General features: G+C 36.6%; 1 protein-coding gene across 1 annotated transcript in view; it reads left to right on the top strand.

Moving 5' to 3' along the window:
- Positions 1-1,065: 1,065 nt before the first annotated feature.
- The window catches only part of LOC112046564 (uncharacterized), a 38,578-nt gene continuing 18,813 nt past the window's right edge, over positions 1,066-20,830 (top strand). The window contains exons 1-3 of the mRNA XM_052884315.1: positions 1,066-1,424; positions 2,938-3,965; positions 4,648-4,780. Coding sequence (XP_052740275.1) covers positions 1,411-1,424; positions 2,938-3,965; positions 4,648-4,780 — 1,175 coding nt within the window. The 5' untranslated portion in view covers positions 1,066-1,410. The remainder of the gene's footprint in view (positions 1,425-2,937; positions 3,966-4,647; positions 4,781-20,830) is intronic.

The following is a 20,830-nucleotide window of genomic DNA, read 5'->3' as shown; positions in this document are numbered from 1 at the left end:
TATTGTAGAGTAAGGTTGCCTAAAGTGTAATAAGTGGCTTTTGCCATCAGATCGTTGGACCAAATAAAGGTTCGGACCGCACATTTATAGGCGCAACAGTGATCACACCCTAAGTGTCGATCGAAATGCGAAGTCACATAAAAAGCTGACACAATGACAGTAATTGTGAATGTTTGTGATTGTGTGTTTTTTGCGGCGTCCGGCGCGAGGGTCTTTAACCGGGGCTCGGGGCTCCAAATCGCTTACGTCCGCTCCGAGAATGGATATCTAATGATTGAGCCTTCGGACGCCCGGCCGCCGCTTACACCGTACGTCCATTTTCGTATTTAATAACATAAAATTAATTATTTATATTAGCTCTTTGTAAAAAATCAGTAGTCCTGTATTCACTTCTGAAGGGTGAAATTACAAGCGAGGTAATAATTCGTCTTAATATATCTTTTGTCCATGTAATTAAGTGTTAAATTATAATTGGCTGATTTCCGACTTAAAATCAGATGGATCGTCTGTTCCTTCAACTTTTCTGTTATTGAAAAACCAGACAAGTCCAGAAAATAATTTACCCTGTACAGCGCCGAATCTAAATAAAGACATCAGATTATATTGAAATTATTTAAACAAACAAATTAGGCTGTAAAGTGTGCCCAAGAATTAGACATGCCTAATAAACTAACAGACATTCTGTCGAAACTACAAAACAAAGTCGTAAGGCTCTCAATAGTCGGATAGGATATGATATTATTCAAAAAATAACCGGTAAAACAATCTGTAATAAAAAATAGATGTTCTACGTTGATGAGTCTCAGTAGCATACTCTTCATAGATGCATAAATGAACTGTATGACGACTCGGACTAGTCACGAACTTATGTTGGAGAAGGAATTTTATAATTTCAAGGTATACTGCATACCTAAGTTAAGAACCTTGTGCACGTCACTAGTGAGTATATTCGCAACCATACTGATAGTATATTGCTAGTGGAAGCTCGCTCGCGACGGTGTAAGCAGCGGTCAAGAAAGCTCATTTCGCTACAAAACAAGCAAGCAGTCGAGATCATCGCTCGCGCCGAGGTCTCATAACTGTACCCCAGACTCCCGATCTTACGTAACTAGTCCCACCACGGTAGCCTTCCCCATACCACGCACCTCCGGGAACAACAATAGAGGAAAACACCGCAAAGAGCCACCATAAAACACCTATAACTAAATAACACAAATCACAGGAACAGTTACGTCCGAAATTCAAAACCAGTTCCTCTTTTTTTTCCACGAGATCAGTGACTCCGGTCAAACTGTGTTCACCTTTTGCGAAGGAGAAAAGTATATTTTAATCGGAGTAATAAAATTTATTTGTTAATTTAACTAATTATGGTTTGAGTGTTATGATGTCGTCATAGCTTGGATTACCACTATGGATTTATTAAGGTCAGTGACATTTTTGTTTACGTTTTGTGGAGTGTTGTGATTGAGCTTTTAAGACATTCATTGCAATTTCATATTGCCAAGCGAATGCTAAATTATCGCTTAACTGAGGTGTCACCTGACAGTAAGTGACGATGCAGAGGCGCAAATCTGTTAATGGTACGATTATAATTATAGCAATTTATAGGATAATGTTTTATTTAGATATGTCGATAGTTCAAGTTGTTATAATCACAATAATTTAATAATCATAAGCTACAAAAATAACTTCAAGACACTAGGGTATGAAAACATAGCTACATAATTTAATTTAAGTAATTATTTATTTATTACGTAAAATGTGACACTATCATTTAAAGTTCAAGAACTAGCTAAACTACCTTGATACTTGATTTCTAAATAATGTTTATCTATTTACTAGATAGACGTCCGAATAGCGCAGTAGATAATAGCCCTGCTTTCTGCAACCGTGGGTTCGATTCCCACATGGAAAAATCTTTGTGTGATGAGTATGGGCGTGTCTGTGTGGGTGTTTATCTGGTGTAATAAGTATTTATATAAATTAATATAATATTATTTATGCACAATCATCAAGTATTAAGTATCCATAACATAAACTACGCTTACTTTGAGAACTTTTGCACTTCATAGAAGCCAAAATTCACTGCCTACTTTAAGGACTCAATACAAACCTATGTTGGACCACAGAAAATATAGTTGGACAAGGAATTTACCAATTTTCACTTATAGTGCATACCCTAGTTAAAAACCTTATGCACGCCGATGTTTGAGAGGATGGCGAAGTGCCAATACATTTATTATGGTTAAAGATTAGATAGACAATCATCTCTATATTGAAGAACAAAAGGTGAGACGAATGTTATATGCGTCAGATTTGCATAAAACAAATGGCATAGTCATAAAATCAAAGCTATGCTCTGCTCTGCTCTATGATTTTAGAAGGATAAAGTGAACCAATGTTTAATAATAGTAAGTTGCAGATTAAAACTTCATTGAGTGATACAAAAATACTTAATAATTATTTCGTAGCATATTATTCTTTCGAGCAGTGATAGCCCAGTGGATATGACCTCTGCCTCCGATTCCGGAGGGTGTGGGTTCGAATCCGGTCCGGGGCATGCACCTCCAACTTTTCAGTTGTGTGCATTTTAAGAAATTAAATATCACGTGTCTCAATCGGTGAAGGAAAACATCGTGAGGAAACCTGCATACCAGATAATTATCTTCATTCTCTGCGTGTGTGAAGTCTGCCAATCCGCATTTGGGCCAGCGTGGTGGACTATTGGCCTAACCCCTCTCATTCTGAGAGGAGACTCGAGCTCAGCAGTGAGCCGAATATGGGTTGATGACGATATTATTCTTTAACACAACATTAAGAAACGGATATTGGCTTTCATATTCTCAAAGCGATCGAAGTAGACAAACACAGTCCCAAGATTCATTAGATGCATTACATATTTTTAAAGATTTATGATTACATATTTTTTATTTACAGAGATAAACGACTTTTAATTATTATAACAATACTTATTCACTCCACCGATGGAAGATCATCAGCATCGAATGAGCAAAAAATTGAAAATACAACACATAACTGTCCATTCACAAGAATAATCGAAGACATCTTTAAAATGGACAACAAAACCAGTCAAGCAAACTGGAAAGACGATAAAGGTTATTTCAATTCCACAAATAATAATGCACTAAACACTAATTCAAACATAAGTAAAACTATACAAGATGAATTAGTGAATGATATTATTGCATCTATACAAAGAATTAAAGCAAATCTAACATATAGCAAAAATAAGTTAAACGAAGCGATAATACTTAACGTACCTAAAGATGGAAACGAACAAATTAATACTAAAAAAACTACAGATAAAAAATCAAGTACAATAAAAAGCGGTATCGAAGATAAAGTAGATGTACATATCACAACAACATCCAAAACAAATGACAAATATAAATTAGATGACCAAAACGATTTTGAAAAACCAATGAAACTTTTTAGCCATGCAGTTATTGAAGAAACAAAACCAAGTGACTATAGACCTAATTACGTAGAAATACTGACAGTGGAACCTAATAATACAAATATCAATAAATCTTCTAACAGCATTTTGGAGGTATTAAAAAACATAATGCCTATGCTAAATACATCTGTAACGAAAGACCTGCACAGTATAACAATAATTGAAAGGAATCAGAATAAAAACCATTCGTTTTCGGAAACTAAAAACATATCTACTATTATAGTTAAGTATTGCGATAAGGAAAACCTAACTATAGTTAATGTCACTGACACAAAAGAACCTGCGGAAGACGTGAAGGGTATTTCTGTGAATGAGGACTACGATGACTACAATACTGATGATGATGTTGATTATGAAGACAGCGATCGAGATAAAATGACAAATATTACGATCGAAAGCCGGAAAGAAGTGTTAGAAGCAGCTGAATACGGAATGAAAATGATGCACGAGTTGTACGGAGTTTTGGAGCCTAAATTATATTCAATGGGTAAGTTTACACTTTGCAATACCTATCCCAAGTTTTATTACACAGACACTTATTCAAATTCACCTAACTGAAAGAATGCGCTATGTTTACGCGTAGTTTCTGCAGTTCGTGTGAAATTCTATATTTTACAAATGCCAAGAAATTAGAAATTTCCGGTGTAAAAAGTAGCCTATGTTCTGCTCAAAGGTTCAATTTATTTCTATACCAAATTTTGTACAAATCGGTTCAGCGGCTTATCAGTGAAAAAGTAAAAAGTTAACAGATAGACTTAATTTCGTATTTATAATATTGTATATGTATAGATTGGGTATGTGGCGTACAGTCAGTGTAGAGTACAATCAAAAATACAGTTTGTTTCTATTTTTAAACGTAGATAAAAGCCTGCTACAAGTTTTTTTCAAGACAATTTCAAAACCGAATTACCAATCCATTTTATGGGAATGTTGGGAAATTGAAGACGTTATTTGTGAAGTGAGAGAGTGAAGTTATATTACGTTAACATAAACAGCTAATTTTTATCTCAGGAACCGTAAAAAACTGAAATTGACGCGGATCCCGGTTGTCTTAATAAATAAATAAATATATAACCGACGACTTATATGTAGGTATAATGTGTTCCTCTAGGGACAAAGAGATCTTATGTAATAGAAACTTATTCAATGACGTCATCGTTTACTTCTAGGTCTAGTGCTAGACGAGAGGGACCCAGCGCGCTACGTGGCAGCATTCAACGCACCCTCCGAAGATATAGCGCGATACGCCAAATATGGCTACGCGTCCCTGCAAGCCGCTGCCAAGCTAAAACAGCTTATAAGGTAAGTTATCAACTTCCTAATCGGGCCAAACAAATTGCTTACTGTATAGTGCAGCAGCAATAAAATCAGGTATTTCTTATATGTTTATAACCCGTTGGATAACTTGATAGTTGTAACGGTTCTTGTAACTGGGAAGTTACTGATTGGTGATTGGACATTATCTACTTATAAGTTTTTATAAGACTACGCGACTCTATGAAGGGTTTTGTATATACCAGTCAACTAGCTGACGCCGCGCAGTTTCACCCGCGTGGTTCCCGTAGGAATACGGGGATAATATATAGCCTTTAACCTTCCTCGCTACATGGGCTGTCTAACACTGAAATGATTTTTCAAATCGGACCAGTAGTTCCTGAGATTAGCGCGTTCAATCAAACAAACAAACAAAATCTTCAACTTCATAAATTAGTAGATATATAGATAGAAGACCCGTAGTAATTCTGTGAGAATGCAGGAAAATCTTTCGACCTTTACACAGGAAGTAAAACTGTAAGCAATTGTAATGATGTTAGCAAGATTTTTTAAAACAGCAACTGGTGAATCTCTTGTTGACTCTGCTCAGCAGAACCTGCCTTCCGAACCCTTAGAGCATTTACAAAATAGTCAAACTTGGCGTTTCAAAAGTGCTTATAAACTAAGCCTATTCATACATATAAATGAATTCTGAAATATATATAATTAAACAGTGGACCCCCGGTAATCCAACAAACGTATAGCAGGGCTGTGTCGGACTATTGAATTTGTCGGATTGTAGAGATCTGCCCAGGACTGGAAAAAGAGGATCTTGTAATTCGATAAATTACAGATTATGATTAAAAGATTCATCTGCACTAAAAATCATATTTCATATTAATTTATGACGTCCACGGTCTATTAGTAAAGATTTCCCAGAGATGTGTTTAAGAACGTCTACTCGTGATGGGCATGACGGTTTACAGGGGGGCTGAATTAGTCAGGGGTCGGATTACCGGGGGCCACTATATTGCTATACTTCTGACTCCTCAATATCGTCCGTCTGTTCTTATCTTAAGCCATTAAAAGCGTGTAATAAGACCGTGTCATCATTTATAGCCATAGAAGACATCCTTGGTTAACTGGACACTTAACCTTATTAAGTATTAACATATTTATAAGTGGCATCCTCAGTGCAGCCTCGTATTAAGTAATTATAAAGTCAAATTATTCTCGGGACAGGAAAACGTTACACAAGACCAAATGCCCTAGGTGAACAAGCCAAGCTAAACATCTCTAAAATTACCCATCAAATGTCACATGACGAAATTTTAAACGCAAATTGTCGTAGTACGAGTACAAGGACAGTAATTCAAGTTCCCAAACGGATATCAGTGAATTGAAAACAGTGATAGAGTCGTGATAGCCCAGTGGATATGACCTCTGCCTCCGATTTCGGAGGGTGTGGACTGTGGGTTCTCAAATCCGGTCCGGGACATGCACCTACAACTTTTCAGTTGTGTGCATTTTAAGAAATTTCACGTGTCTCAAACGGTGAAGGAAAAACATCGCAAAGAAACCTGCATACCAGAGAATTTTCTTAATTATCTGCGTGTGTAAAGTCTGCCAATCCGCATTGGCTTAGCGTGGTGGACTATTGGCCTAACCCCTCTTATTCTGAGAGGAGACTCGAGCTCAGCATATATAGGTTGATAATGATGATGAATGATGATCAGTGAACTTCTGGCCTCTATTTAAAAACGAAAAACGGAATTTTACGGCGTCCGTTAGCCTGGTGTATGAGTAGATGAGCAAACTTTTCATGAAAGACTGATCTTTGATCGAAAGGTAAAGGTTTTCCGCGCGGATAAAGTCGTGGGAATTCCGCTAGTCTATTAAAACCATAATTATACAAAAGCAATGACGGAATTCCTAAAATCCAACTAATTTGAAGGAATCCTAAAAGCAATTCGATAGTGATATGAAGTCATCTAGTCATTTAAATTGAATTTCACAAAAACCGAGATTACAATAAATGATGAAATCATTCCAAATGAATGTTTCAATTTATACCGCTTCATTATTTGCGCCACCGCCGCTGTAAAAACTGTCATTAACGGACACAAATACAACATATTTCATTACATTTCATGATTTCACATCATCAAATTAATGTAACATCATTCTAAATGCCATTCTGTTGATAAGTTTATTTAAAAGAATATATACAAGTAGTCACAGGGATTCGCTGGATGCAGGTGGCTCAATATCGTGATGTTTGGAAGTCCCTACAAAAGGCCTATGTCCTGCAGTGGACGTCCATCGGCTGATATGATGATGATGATACAAGTAGGTATCATCATCATAATCAGCCTATGGACGTCTACTGCTGAACACAAGCCGCTTGCACGGACATCCAAACAAAACGGTCTCGAGCCGCCAGCATCCAGCGGCTCCCTGCAACCCGCTTGATGTCCTCGGAACATCTAACGACCGGTCGACCAACTTGATCTATTTTCGCAGAGATTATCGGATTGTAGCGACGTAAAGACAAGTAACCTTGACAACACCTTGATGACAATATAGTCGCACTTCAATTATTTGACATATAATGTACACGGAGCACGCGCTTAATATTTTTTGGTTTATAAAATTATTGTACTTGCCTAGATGACCGCCAGTTCCACTAACTCACCGGAGTCTATACCTACATATTATATTGGAAATAATGGTTGATAGTTTATTATCTAACTGTTTTAGACAAAATTGCGATATGGCTATCTTCAGCTAATCGGATTGAAAGCGGTGCTAGCACGGTAATGAAGGGAGTTCCCTCAACTGTGTCTCATCACATTGTAGTACTTTAAAATACTTATCGGAAAAATTTCCAAAGAGACTAGCCGCCCCTACAATTTTTGAACTTTCCCCTTGATTTCTTCAAGATTCCATCATCAGATCCTGACATGGTGACAATGAGATCTTCTGGAAAGTAAGAGTAACCCTTTCAAACAATAAAAGTATTTTCCAAATCGGTTCCGGCGTCTTCGAGTAATCGAACATACATACGAATTGAAAACCTCATCCTTTTTTGAAGTTGATTAATAAAATAGCGCATTCTAGAATAAGTACTCTACGAAGTATGCTAAATAGCGCATTGTAGGACGTTTCTAGAATAAGTACTCTACGAAGTATGCAAAATAGCGCATTGTAGGACGTTATTCTAGGATAAGTACTCTATGAAGTCAGCAAAATACCGCATTAGGACGTTATTCTAGGATAAGTACTGTACGAAGTCTGCAAAATAGCGCATTGTAGAACGTTATTCTAGGATAAGTACTCTACGAAGTCTGCAAAATAGCGCATCGTAATACGTTATTCTAGAATAAGTATTCTACGAAGTATACAAAATAAAGGTATTGTAGGACGTGTCTTTCAAATGATCTTCGAAGTATGCAGAATAGCGCATTGTAGGATATTCCTGGAATGCTCTACGAAGTGTCACAAGGACCATTGAAAATTAGAGTAACATTACCAAATCTCTATCTCTCGAAATACTTACATCACGATAGATAAACCTTTACACCAGAATGCTATGGTACATTGTATGGCGTGAATATAATGCTATTTTTATTGCATTGACACTGAGTATACACTCCACAGAATGCTGATGGGGCGCCGTTCCATCGCGAGCCGAGAATAAAGCGCAGAATTTCATTGTCAGTTTGCGCAATTTGACATTGCGATGTGCGAACAGCAGCGCAGGGTGCCACTTGCATTACAATGCTCATTCATACAAACCATTGTCGTTTGTTGCAACATCAAATGGATCATATCTATCTATTTGTCTATCTGTCTAAAACAAAGACTTGAAATCCAGAGAGTGCCAGCGCATTTGACTCTTTAGCTCATTATTTGTTGTGTACTATGACTAGTTTGTCCTCCTTATGGGACCTCAGCAGCGTCACCAGGGGGTTTGGTCGAGCGCAAAAGCATCGCCTGATGGGGCCCGAAGGCAGAAGCAGGGTAGATGGGCGGAACGACTCTCTAAGGGCATCTCCTCTGAGATTGGGAACACCTCGGTGTGCCATTCAAACAATTAGTCACTACATCGTTTTTCTTCTTGTTTTCGTTTATGCAATCATCTAACATCATATTTTCAACGAAATGACATAAGTATTTTACGTAAAGTGGCAGTAATATAGTAGAGGTATTAGAAACATTATGTTAACGAAAAACCGTTATTTTCGTTATTTCGTTGAAATAATCATGTCAGATGATCGTGAAACAAAAAGAAATCACCGCTACTTGATATAAAATGGCGAAGTCAAGATTATTTATTTATTTATTTATTTAGAAAGGAAAACTTACAGCTAAATACAAAGATAATAAAAGTAACAACATAGAAAACAGATTTTAGCCAATTACAAGTTTTCGCAAATAAATTTTACATATTATATAGCAAGCTCGCAAGGAAAACATACTTCAATAAAACATAATCATATATATAAAAAAAAAAGAGATAATGATAAAAATAATAGAGATACAATAATATAAAAGACGAAAGAGAAAACAGAAACAACAAAACTAAATTGATAAGTAAACAAGCTAGCTTAACATATACAAGTTAAAGTACTCTGTGGCCAGTGATTTACGGGCAGTGGTAGCCGAGGTACAGAAGAGGTCAATTTCTTGGTCAGTCAATCTCAATTAATCTCAATTTCGTTGAATTAACTATGTTAGAAGATCACAATTACGAAAATACGATGAAAAATGATGTAGTGACTTATTATTTGAATGGTACACCGAGTTACACGGTAATCCTGCTGACTCGTTTAGCAGATAAATTTTACGCTACTCGACAATAAAGGCTTATTCGGACCGGATTAAAGTAGACCGAATAAGCCTTAAGGATTCGTTGTTGACTTCGGAATGCTAAACACATACAGGTTTCCAGATATCCAATTTGAGATTTATGTAATTAGCGTTAACTACATGTTCTGCCAAATTTGAGCAAAGCCATTACCGAGTAGGATGTAGATAAGTACATATAAGGAAGACTACATTTTGTGCAAATATAAGCGATCGAGTTTTCACTTTCTCCGGGGAAAGTGCGAGGGGCGCGCTTGATTATGCAGTGAACAGGAAACAAGTTGGTACATTTTTATCACAAGTACAAGCAATTATTACAGTTATTTTATGTACCTATATTAAGTATAGATTTATGCATAAAACATTCATGACAAAAACAATTAGATGTCTCAAAAAGTTCAAAGTGTTTATTAAACGCAAGCTTTTAGGAAAGTTTTATTATAGTGTTAATGATTATATAAATGATAAAAAAGCTTGGTGTTAAACTGTAATATACGACTGTGTGCTTAGTTTTAAATAAGTTTGTAAAATGATGGTAAACAAAAAAAAAGTTTGTTGTGGGCTCTTCTCGGACCAAGGCGCCTTTTTACCTCGTAACTTTAATTTTAAGTTTTGGACTATTATTACCACCATTAGAATAAATTAAATTATGACATAATCCTGACATTTCAAAAGTGCTTGTAAACTAAGCCTAATTGAATAAGAGATAAGATAATTCACTAAGAGGATTATTATAAAGGAATGTGTGGACGAAACTGAAAACTGAAACTACACTGTAGGTACTTGAAGTCTTTAAAGAGGCAACTAATATGTACAGATAAGTCGGTCCTGTCATAGATTTAAGGGAATGGTCTAAGATTTTCACTAACGCCTAGATACGAGTACTCTTATAGTTATACGTAATGAATACTACTGCGTACGTACTGTGGTTGAAATAAAAGATTTATATTTTTTTTTATTTGTACCTACGACAAAACTATTTACTGCAAAAAATATTTAAAAAGAATGCACAAGGCCGCGCCACCATTCCCTAACCAAATGCAATAAATTTAATTTTAAGAACAATTAAGTTAGTTCAACTCGAACAATGGCAAATCTCATCAAGCAGCTATTATACTTATTATCTCATTCGTTTGACCTGTTTTAGGTCAGATTTGTTATCATCATCTCACGTTTATCTATTATACATACTTATTTATTCAACAAATTACGAGTAGCTCTAAAGTGTAATATCACTGATGCTTATTTGGAAGAAGGTAGTTGTACGTAAACCGTACGAATTATACATAATTATTCATACGGATATAATTTTTTTTATACCCTAGGAATATAAGACCTAAGGCCGTCTCAGGACAGGCCAAATCATTGGACCTACAAATTTCTGCAGAGAAGCATTCTCTAGATATATTTTACTATGGGCAAAATGTTATTGATAGTGCTTATAAGAAAGAAAGATTTATATGTTTGTTTGTATGACTAGGTTCTGTAACTACTAGATCAATTTGAAAAATTCTACATTATATAGTATTTTAGCTGTGAATAAATCCACTATTTGAACATATGTACTTACTTTACTCTTTAATTTAAGGCTAGTAATCTTACCACCACTCGTGGGTATTACAAATAATAAAGAATACTATTTATAATAAAGACTATTAGGGAGAATTACGTAAGTTTCTTATTGTATTCTTTTTCAATGTTATTTGATGATCAAGTTATCTTGCAGAATGCATTGCGGGGACATTTTTTGCTTTCGACGTAAAAGTTAAAACCAACAAGTCTAGAAACGAACCGGTCGCATGAGCTTTCTACGGCTTTCGATACCACTCCGCTATTAAGGAACTTTCCTCGGGAATGTATAATTGAATCCACCGGCATGACAAACAAGTCATTATCAACCTGACGCTGTCTAACCACTTTTCTTAGCAATTACGAGTAATGGAACTGAATAATATGCTCCCGACAGAAGTTTTTTTCGGCCACGGCGGCCAGATTTTATGTTGAGATTAAGTTTATGTATACGCAGAATATATTATAGTGCACACTTGAAAGATTAGGGCCAAGAAAGAAGAAAATTGGAAAAATGTATGGGAATGACAGATCCGATCGACAACTTGATCACGTGATCTGCCGGTAGCAAATTTCGTTCTAGTACATTTTTGAATTTTCGAAGCGTTCGCGATCGTAGAAAGAGAATCGACATGCCACTTGGCTACAGACCCGAGCGCAAGACCGACGGCTTTACGTACTCTCCGTCTCACGGTGGTCTACCAACACCGCCAACTTCCCAATCCATCAGGCTGCTATTAAGATTTTTCTTGTAAGAAAAATCCCTATCTTAATATATTCCCGTTCCCGTGGCAATACGGCCTTCCTAGATAAGAGGGCTATCTAACACTGAAAAACCCTTCAAAACAAAAAAAGAATTTTTAAAATCGGTCTATAAATGACGAAATTATCGCTGGACATACATAAAAAAAAAACATACATACAGCCGAACGTAGAACCTCCTCCTTTTTGGAAGTCGGTTAAATAAGTTTGTTTTGTTAATGTGTATTTCTGTTATTTTTTTGCTAATGTGTTCCTCCTTTGCGCTGCGGTTATTGAAATAGGTTTTTGTCTGGATTAACACATGAGCTAACTTTCAGCCCGGAAAAATACATGGTTACCGCGGGATTTGTCATAAACTGAATTCTACGTCTACGCGAGCGTCTGTTTATTGGTCATATTGAAAAAATAGATACGGCAAGTATTCTTTTAAAAGAAAAGAAGTTACTGGCTTGACCCTTCCGGCATGCTATACAAATAGGAATGTTGGTAGTAGTTCTTAATTAAATCTTGCACAGAGAGCGGAGAAGGACTCGATTGGTATATTTTCATGAAATCGTTTTTTTAATGCTTGTAGATTAAAACTTCGTAAAATAAACAATTAAGTATCTATAGGTAAATAATCACGCCGTCATTGCAACAATCTCAAGATAAATACTTGTTTATTTAGCAAATAATCGTAAAGTTAAAGTTTGCAGTCCGCTTTCAAATCCTGCAGCGAAGTTGTCTCGAACATTTCTGCAGGCACCAACATCCGGTACTAAATGATGTTTTCCTGTGAAACGAAATCCGCCTATCACACTTGAATAATTTACAATTACTTACTTTGTTGCATTTATAACAGAAAGTCTGTGAACAAGAAAACATAAGTTTATTATGTAGCTTAGGAAAAGCCCCTTGAGGGGCCCTATATCAAAATTAGTTGGGGGCCCAAATGAAGGTTAAAGATTTCTTACAAAAGAAACAAAAATATTCGCTTATAATAAATATGACAGTGACTTAACCTATTATGTAGAATATTTCCAACTTTTACGGCGTTTATTGATTGGCGCAAGCTTAACCCGGGAAGAAACGGTTTTTTTTTTGTACTTTTGCCATTTCTGAAGTGAAAACTCGACAGATTTTTTGATATTTTCTCCGGGAAGCACCAGAATACGTGAGATTGTAGAATACATTTTACTATTTTTTGGTAGCACACGAAAGGGACCCCTGTAGTCGGGGGACCCCGTATCGTTGATACGACGGTAGCTACGCCCCTGGAATGACTTAGGCTGTAGAGAAATCCAAAGAGTGAGATATATTCATGAACACATATATACCTACGCTCCAAAACAATAACCTTTCTTAGGTTCCATTCAAAAGGATTTCCTCACAGAGTATCGTAATGGTTGCATCGCTTGCTGGTCGGGTCGGCGACTGGCCTTAGCTTTCGCTTTCAAGTGCAAGGTTCGACTTTCACTGCACTTTCGATTTTATACACACGAGCGGCGCAGTGACAACTGCGGGAAACGGTCTAGTGTTGTGGATGTATTCCCTTTCATGGACATATTGTACTATGATTACGATACTGATTAAAAATAAAAAATATTATACGCATTAACAATATCCAGTGGCGTAGTGTGCCTTGGATCGAAATTATCTATTAGTTTTTGGGGCCCAAATGAAGGTTAAATATTTGTACAAAAATGCTTGCTTAAAATAAGTATGACAGTGACTTGACCTATGATTAAATGATTATATGATACCCTTGATTACAATCTCACCTGATGGTACGTGGTCGCACCTATTGGCTGTAATGAAAAACTTGTTTTTTTTTTAATCTTTACAAGTTAGTCTTTGACTACAATCTCACCTGATGGTAAGTGATGATGCAATCGAAGATGGAAGCGGGCTAACTTGTTAGGAAGAGGATGAAAATCCACACCCCTTTCGGTTTCTACACGATATCGTACCGGAACGCTAAATCGCTTGGCGATACGTCTTTGTCGGTAGGGTGGTAACTAGCCACGGCCGACGCCTTCCACCAGCCACTATTGTAATGTAGGATGTTTCCAACTTGTGGCCGCACCCTTAACCCGGGAAAAAAGAGATTTCTTTGATTTTTGTCATTTCTGAAGTGAAACCCAGTTTTTTTCAAGCAGTTTTTTTCTGGAAAGCACCAGATTGCAAATTATATTTTGCAAGTTTTTGCTTTCACAAACATAACTAAGCAAACTATGTACATATGATATGATATGGTATACGTATGACAATATCTTTGTTAATGCTTACAAAAAATCAAGTAATTGTGTAACTAATGTATTTTTTTTATATTTTATATTTTTTCCGTAAATGTACCTATCAAATACAAAAAATAATCCCCAACGTATTACATTACGCTTAACATCGAGCGACATTAATTAATGTACCTAACTACTTTTTTTACTGTCATTTATTTGTTTATTTATTTTTAATTTTTAACAATGCTACGTGTTTCTTTAATTTTTATTGCTATATAATACGAAACACTATTAAAAATTTATAAAAAATTACCTACTTAACTATTGTACACTTAACATTACATACCAGGTTTAAAAATACATACCTAGTTAGTAGTTACCCAAGCCACCGCAAACCAATTACGAATTATTAATATAACGACAAAAAGTATAACTCTCTCTATTGTGTTACAACAATGCTTCCACCGCCTACCCGCCGATAGTCGGCTTCGTGGAAAATCATCTAAAGATATCATTCATTACAGTGTGCGTTATCTTACGCTTTCTATCTGAAAACAACTATTATTTAACTATTCTTTAATTTTACAAGGTAATTCTCTTCGAATACTATGTAAATGTATTTTAAAAAATGTTTTTATTCGATTGAGCTTCACCCAATAGATAGAGCTTTATATACTTAAAGAAACGAAGAAAAGTAGCATACTCTGCCAAGAAGAGTTTTAAGAGTTGCCTTTTAAAAAGAAAAAACAATGTTTCTTGCTTTAATGTTTTTTTTTTTATTTGTTTAATTTTACAACTCATGATATTTTATCTCGTGCAGAAGAAAGTGTAGTCGATTGATTCCAGGAATCTTTGTCTTGAAATTGGTAATTTTATGCCCTCGACATTTTGAATTTTCATCTAAAACTTCCTTTGGTTTTTATAAAATCGAATACACAGCCCTCATTTAATAATAATAATAATAGTTTTCTTTATTTGTGGCTACAAAGGCCCATTGGTTAGTTACAATCTTAAAAATTATGTTAGTAGGTACACAAATTACATTTAAGAAAATAAAAATAACTAATAAACTATCTCACCGCACCAAAACAGAAATAAATTTCTGCAAGATCGGCGAGTCAGTCTTGCTTGCTAACATGTTCAAGATCCTATTGGGGCTCGCCCGCAGTCTTGCTAGGAGGGATGACTTCCGTTTTCTAATTATTGCATAAAAATCGTCTGTCCGCTCCTGCGCAAATATACCTGACGCTTAGCAAAACCTCGGCAAGCCCAACAGCATCCTGAACCCATTGTTATATTGCACCCTTAGGGTGTCCATACACTTCTGTGTGTAGTTAACCCACAGTTTCCCGGGCAACACAATCACAAGCAACACAGCGTCTTCGCCGGCGAAGACGCTGTGTTGCTTGAGGTCCCTGATATCTAACGTCACCCGGACGTGGGTTTTCTAACTCACGATCTCGGGGGCGTCCGGACTGATTCACTCAGGTCACGGTTACACCTTCCCGAATGGCCCTGAGCCGAGGTCCGAGTCTCATAGGAGACGCCCTTAGAGAGCCGTTCCGTCCTCTATCTTTATTTCAGCCTTCGGGTCTCATCAGGCGATGCTTCTGCGCTCGCCCAAACCCCCCCGGTGACGTCGTAGTGGTCCCACATGGAGCCATCGGCACTTACTCAACACGAAAAAAAAAAATTAACCCACAGGCTCGCGGTGTAGAAGGTTTGGCAATATGCTTTAAATAGAGTAATTTAATATGTTAACAACAAATGGTTACAAGCACTGACTACAATTTATTGTTTGTGCGTCTACCCACAAACCAGCGCTTTCGCTCGGCGGGAATTTATTACGTTTCAAGCTCCCAGCATTGTTCGCTTAGCGCTAAAACAATAACTAGGCTCAGCTTTTTGCTTCGTCTGTCGGAAATTGGAACGATATCAGAAAACGTGTTTTTGTCGATCCAAATCTCTATTGTTATGTGTTAAATCCAGTCTTAGGCGCTGATATATTTACCACGATTTTGCTTACGTACATTCTATTAAGACTTACGACATACTTACAAACAGAAACTGTTTCGCTGGGGTCAGGAAGCCTGTGAAGTTTTGGATAAACAGGTCCTGGATACGAGTCTTGAGTCGTGCTATGAAATATTGAGCTTTCCTTTTAAACAAAATCTCAATAGCCACCAAGAGGTGGGAAGTTGGTGATGTTTTACTCCCGTACCTCAGAGATTCTCTTTCTACGATCGCAAACGTTTCGAAAACTACAAAAATTTATGGGACTGCCATGGTTACATGATCAAGATCATCCCCATAGATTTTTCTAGTTTTCGAAGCGTTTGCAGGGGCTGGTTACTATCATTAATATCTGATTGTTATCATTATAAAGTAGAACATTATCATATAAGCCTGCCATTTGCAAGTCGTTAATGTTACTTACCTCTCAGAGTAAGATACAAGCACATACTTACCCCAATCTCTTTAATTAACGCTAATTGTAATCATCAAGGAATAAGCTTAGTATCGAAGAGACAGAAATGGTCACCTTGCCCGCAAATCCGCAACGGAGTCTTTTTCTCTTAAAAATCTCTGACGTAATTTTGTATAGATATATTATGAAACTTATGGAATTATATAACAATATGATGCTATATTATGTTATGTTATGTATAAAATGGTTCTACGTTCGCGGTTTCTTACTAAGTAAATCGGCTGGTGGCACACTTGGTGCTAACACCTATAACAATGTCGATAAACTTGATCTTTTAAATTTTTTATCTATTTAATTTACTAATTTGAAAAAATCGAAAGTAAATTAAGTTAACATACTTAAACAAAAGGTAAAAAAGAAAGTCACTAAAAAGTGCTAGAGAGACAAATAGCTAAACCTACCTCATGTAGATTATAGTTTTGAAAAAATTACATTTTATGTTGAAAGTTTCAAAGCTCTACACGTTATTATAACCTTTTCAACATTGATTAATGAGACAGGAGTCAGGAATCTATACTAATGTTATAAAGCTGAAGAGTTTGTGTGTTTGGTTGAACGTGCTAATCTCAGGAACTACTGGTCCGATTCGGAAAATTCTTTCAGTGTTAGATAGCCCATTAATCGAGGACGTCTATTTATTTCAGTATTCCTACGGGGAAGGGTATCACACGGGTGAAACCGCGGGGTGTCAGCTATTAAAAAATATTGAAGGAGTCAGAAAATAAAGTATATCCACATTCTTCTTACATTTACACTATACATTAACTAAGTATGTCAGTGAAATATTGAAAATTAATAAAACGTACCTACTAAGTCCTATTTGTTAAACATAGGTACATGCTCGATGTACCACAGTCTTTATTTTCTCGCATCGCAGTGAAAGTTCATTACTCGTTCATTTATGCTCTTCGTAATTTGCTGACACATTGTGAACTCGCTTACATAGTTATAGCCACAGCATAAGTGCTTTATGTTCTGTGGTTATAGCCTAGAGAGACTATAAACCAGACCTATCGCACACTGGATAAGTCTTTAGTCCTAGTTTAGTCATACGAGTAGTCTATATAATGGTCTGGTTTGTGACCAGAAGTGACCAGGGTGAATAACAACTTAAAATTAAAAATTAGTTATGTCTGTAAAATAGTTTTTTTTTATAGAAACGTCTTCTTAGGAAAACCAATACTATGACATTTTTATTTCATGTATTATGAAATAAAAATTAAGCATTTTTTTAAATTATATCTGCCATATCTTATATGACCAATATTCCCATTCCCCTCCAACTAGTCGGAAAAGACTGTATTATCGAACCACCACCCCTCAGTGATGAGTCCGACCGCTCTTGCCGTTGAGCTATTGAGGCTCTAAATGCATATGTATATAATAATGGATACTAATCTGTAATTCTGAAATTTATTTTAATATAAGTATGAGTATCTTTTTTGTACTTTCGCCTACATTTTTTAGCAAAAGACCTCTCAAAAGATTCATTGACCACTAACAGTGAAGTGTAAATTGAAAATGTGCATAGTTCAGTGACCTGACGTCAAGACTAGTTATAAACTTATACAACCAACGAAACTTTCTCTAAATTATTTGCCGCATTTTTATTAGAAATTCAAAGGCCAGTGGGGGCAGAGTTTACATGGGTGTTACGAAACCATTAGTAGTTTTATTACTTACGAATAATGACGACAAAAACCTCTTTCGTGTCTTAAAGTTGCTCACGCTATCTCGAACCATGAAATTTATTTGATCATTACTATTACGTTGTTCACAACCTTTGTGGCACAGTGGAATTTACCGTAAAAGACGTACCTCGAAACAATTTAGCTTATTAATTCCGTGATGCCTTGAAAGCATTTTAAAAGCTTTGACGCCCTCGTGACCGTGGATTCGTCCTATCCTATCATCCGATGAACGTTCACGAACTATGTGGCCTGCCCATTGCCATCTTCAGCTTTGCGACTCGCTGAGCTATGTCAGTGACTTTGGATCGTCTGCGGATCTCCTCATTCCTGATTCAATTAGATCTACAATCGATTCTATTCGATCTACAATTGCTGTCATCTTAGAATGCACGTTACTTAATTTACAGTAATATCGAAACCAAGCGCTAATGATTTTTGAAAAAAACCCATTTCGGTAATAAGTATGTTTGATAATGACTCAACTGGTTATGGTTTTATTGTGAAAAGCTTAAAAAGCTTTCGCTTGACGCTTGTATTAAGAATCGGATACAGACAGAAAGTGTCCTTGAGACGGTGCGTACTGTGAGGACTTTCCTCACTCTAAAGGAACTCAGCACTGAAAACCGCAGATTGCTAGTAAGGGTAAGAGTTCAAAAAAGTGCGCGGATTTTCAATTATTTCACATAAAAGTTTAGATATTCTTAATAAAAGTTGCCGTTCTTCACATGATTTCCTTAAATGGAAGTTATTTGGTGGGCGTTTATAAAATTGTTTAGTTATTATAAAACCCCCTATGTTCTTGAGAATTTTCTCTTCCACTGTTATGACTAAAAAGTAGCTCATAACAAACTCCAGCTAACCTATCAATTATCACCTTACAATTTCATCGCGCTATCATTACATACACCACTTACTTAGTGGTTATTTGAAATGCTCCAAGCTTCGACTGCTCTCTCCGCAGGCTGCAGGTTTTCACCGCGATGTTAATGTGATAGTGAGGCTTAAAAACAGGTTGCATCGCTTTTGCTTGCAACCAGTTTGGGTAAATTACGATTTCACTGTAATATTGTTATACTAGTATACCTTTATGGGTAAGTATATACTAGGAGGGTGTGCCTTTATTTGTAATGATATGGCTATCTATGTATATTGGTTAGCAAGTTCAGGTGCGTCCAGGGATCAAGTTTTAGCTTCAAAAATAAGTTAAAATGTCAATAGCAGCCGGGAGTTGTGAAGTCGTTGTACACCCCTGTGCCATACTTAAAGCCTATCCTTATCCTTATCTTTTTCAATCATGTCAGTCTGTCGTCCCATCGGACTATGGGAGTGCACCAGTCTGAGTTGCATGTGCACAATCACAGGCAATTTCTTGAAAAAGAAAACATTTCCTCGGATTGGACAAAAGGTAAGAGTGGTCTAGAGACCAAACACATTGACATTGCTAATTTACCTACCTATTAGATAAACAGAAATATAAAGGAAGTTCCTTTCAATAGGCTGGTGATCTATTGTACGTTGTTTGGAACTTGGAAGCTATATCTATTAGCGATCTATCAACAATCATAACATTTATGAGGCGATGCATACTTTCTCCTAAACAAACGAAGAAGCGTAAAAACGCAGAACCGGTCTATAGTTTATGGTTTGGTAGTTTCACAAATGTTCCGAAAAACTGAATATTTGTAATATGAACGAGTTACGTGAAGCCCAGTGGACAGATAGAGGGCGTAGGTTCGAATCCGGTGCGGGGCATGTAACTCCAACTTTTCCGTCGGGCATACATGTGCATTTTAAGAAATTAAATACCACGTGTCTCAAACGGTGAAGGAAAAACGTCCTAAGGAAACCTCAGGTATGCAGGTATGCAGGAATTTTCTCTACGTGTCTGAAGTCTGCCAATCCGCATTTGGCCAGCGTGGTGGACTAAGGCCTAATCCCTCTTATTCTGAAAGAAGACTCGTGCTCAGTGAGCCGAAAATGGGTTGTTAATGATGATCAAGAGATATCAGTCTGTCGATCATCAAATTATGAGCCTTGTCTTTAAACAACTCAACTTGAAAATCAGAAATGGTGTGTCAAGCGGAGTTTGTTGTTGGATTTTTCAGGGACTGAAAACATTTAGAATATTTTTAAATGGTTCAACAGGCAACCCACAAAATAACAACTTTATCGTCACATTTGCTTTGAGCATTCCTAATCCTCCAATTTTAAAAACACCGCTGCGTTAGTGCAAGCAAAATTAAAACAAAAAAATGATCAACGCTTTGTTGAGTTTTAGTTTGTTCTGTGAGCTTTATCGTCAGTAACATGGCCAATATTTCCTCTTTCCTCTCCAAGTAAGCCTCTGTTTAGACCATAAACGACCAACACCCGAGGCAAACGTAAACATGCTCGCCAGCACGATACAATTTAACAAATGCAGGTATATTTTTCGCAACACTCAATGGTTTCACTTTCAAACGATAGAGGAAGCTAGAGCACACGCGAGGTTGTGTGACCGGCG

Source organism: Bicyclus anynana, chromosome 11 (genome assembly GCF_947172395.1).
Source record: "Bicyclus anynana chromosome 11, ilBicAnyn1.1, whole genome shotgun sequence".
In the NCBI taxonomy this organism is placed as follows: Eukaryota; Metazoa; Arthropoda; class Insecta; order Lepidoptera; family Nymphalidae; genus Bicyclus; species Bicyclus anynana.
Note: the sequence above shows the minus strand (reverse complement) of the source record. Positions and strands in the feature narration are given on the sequence as shown.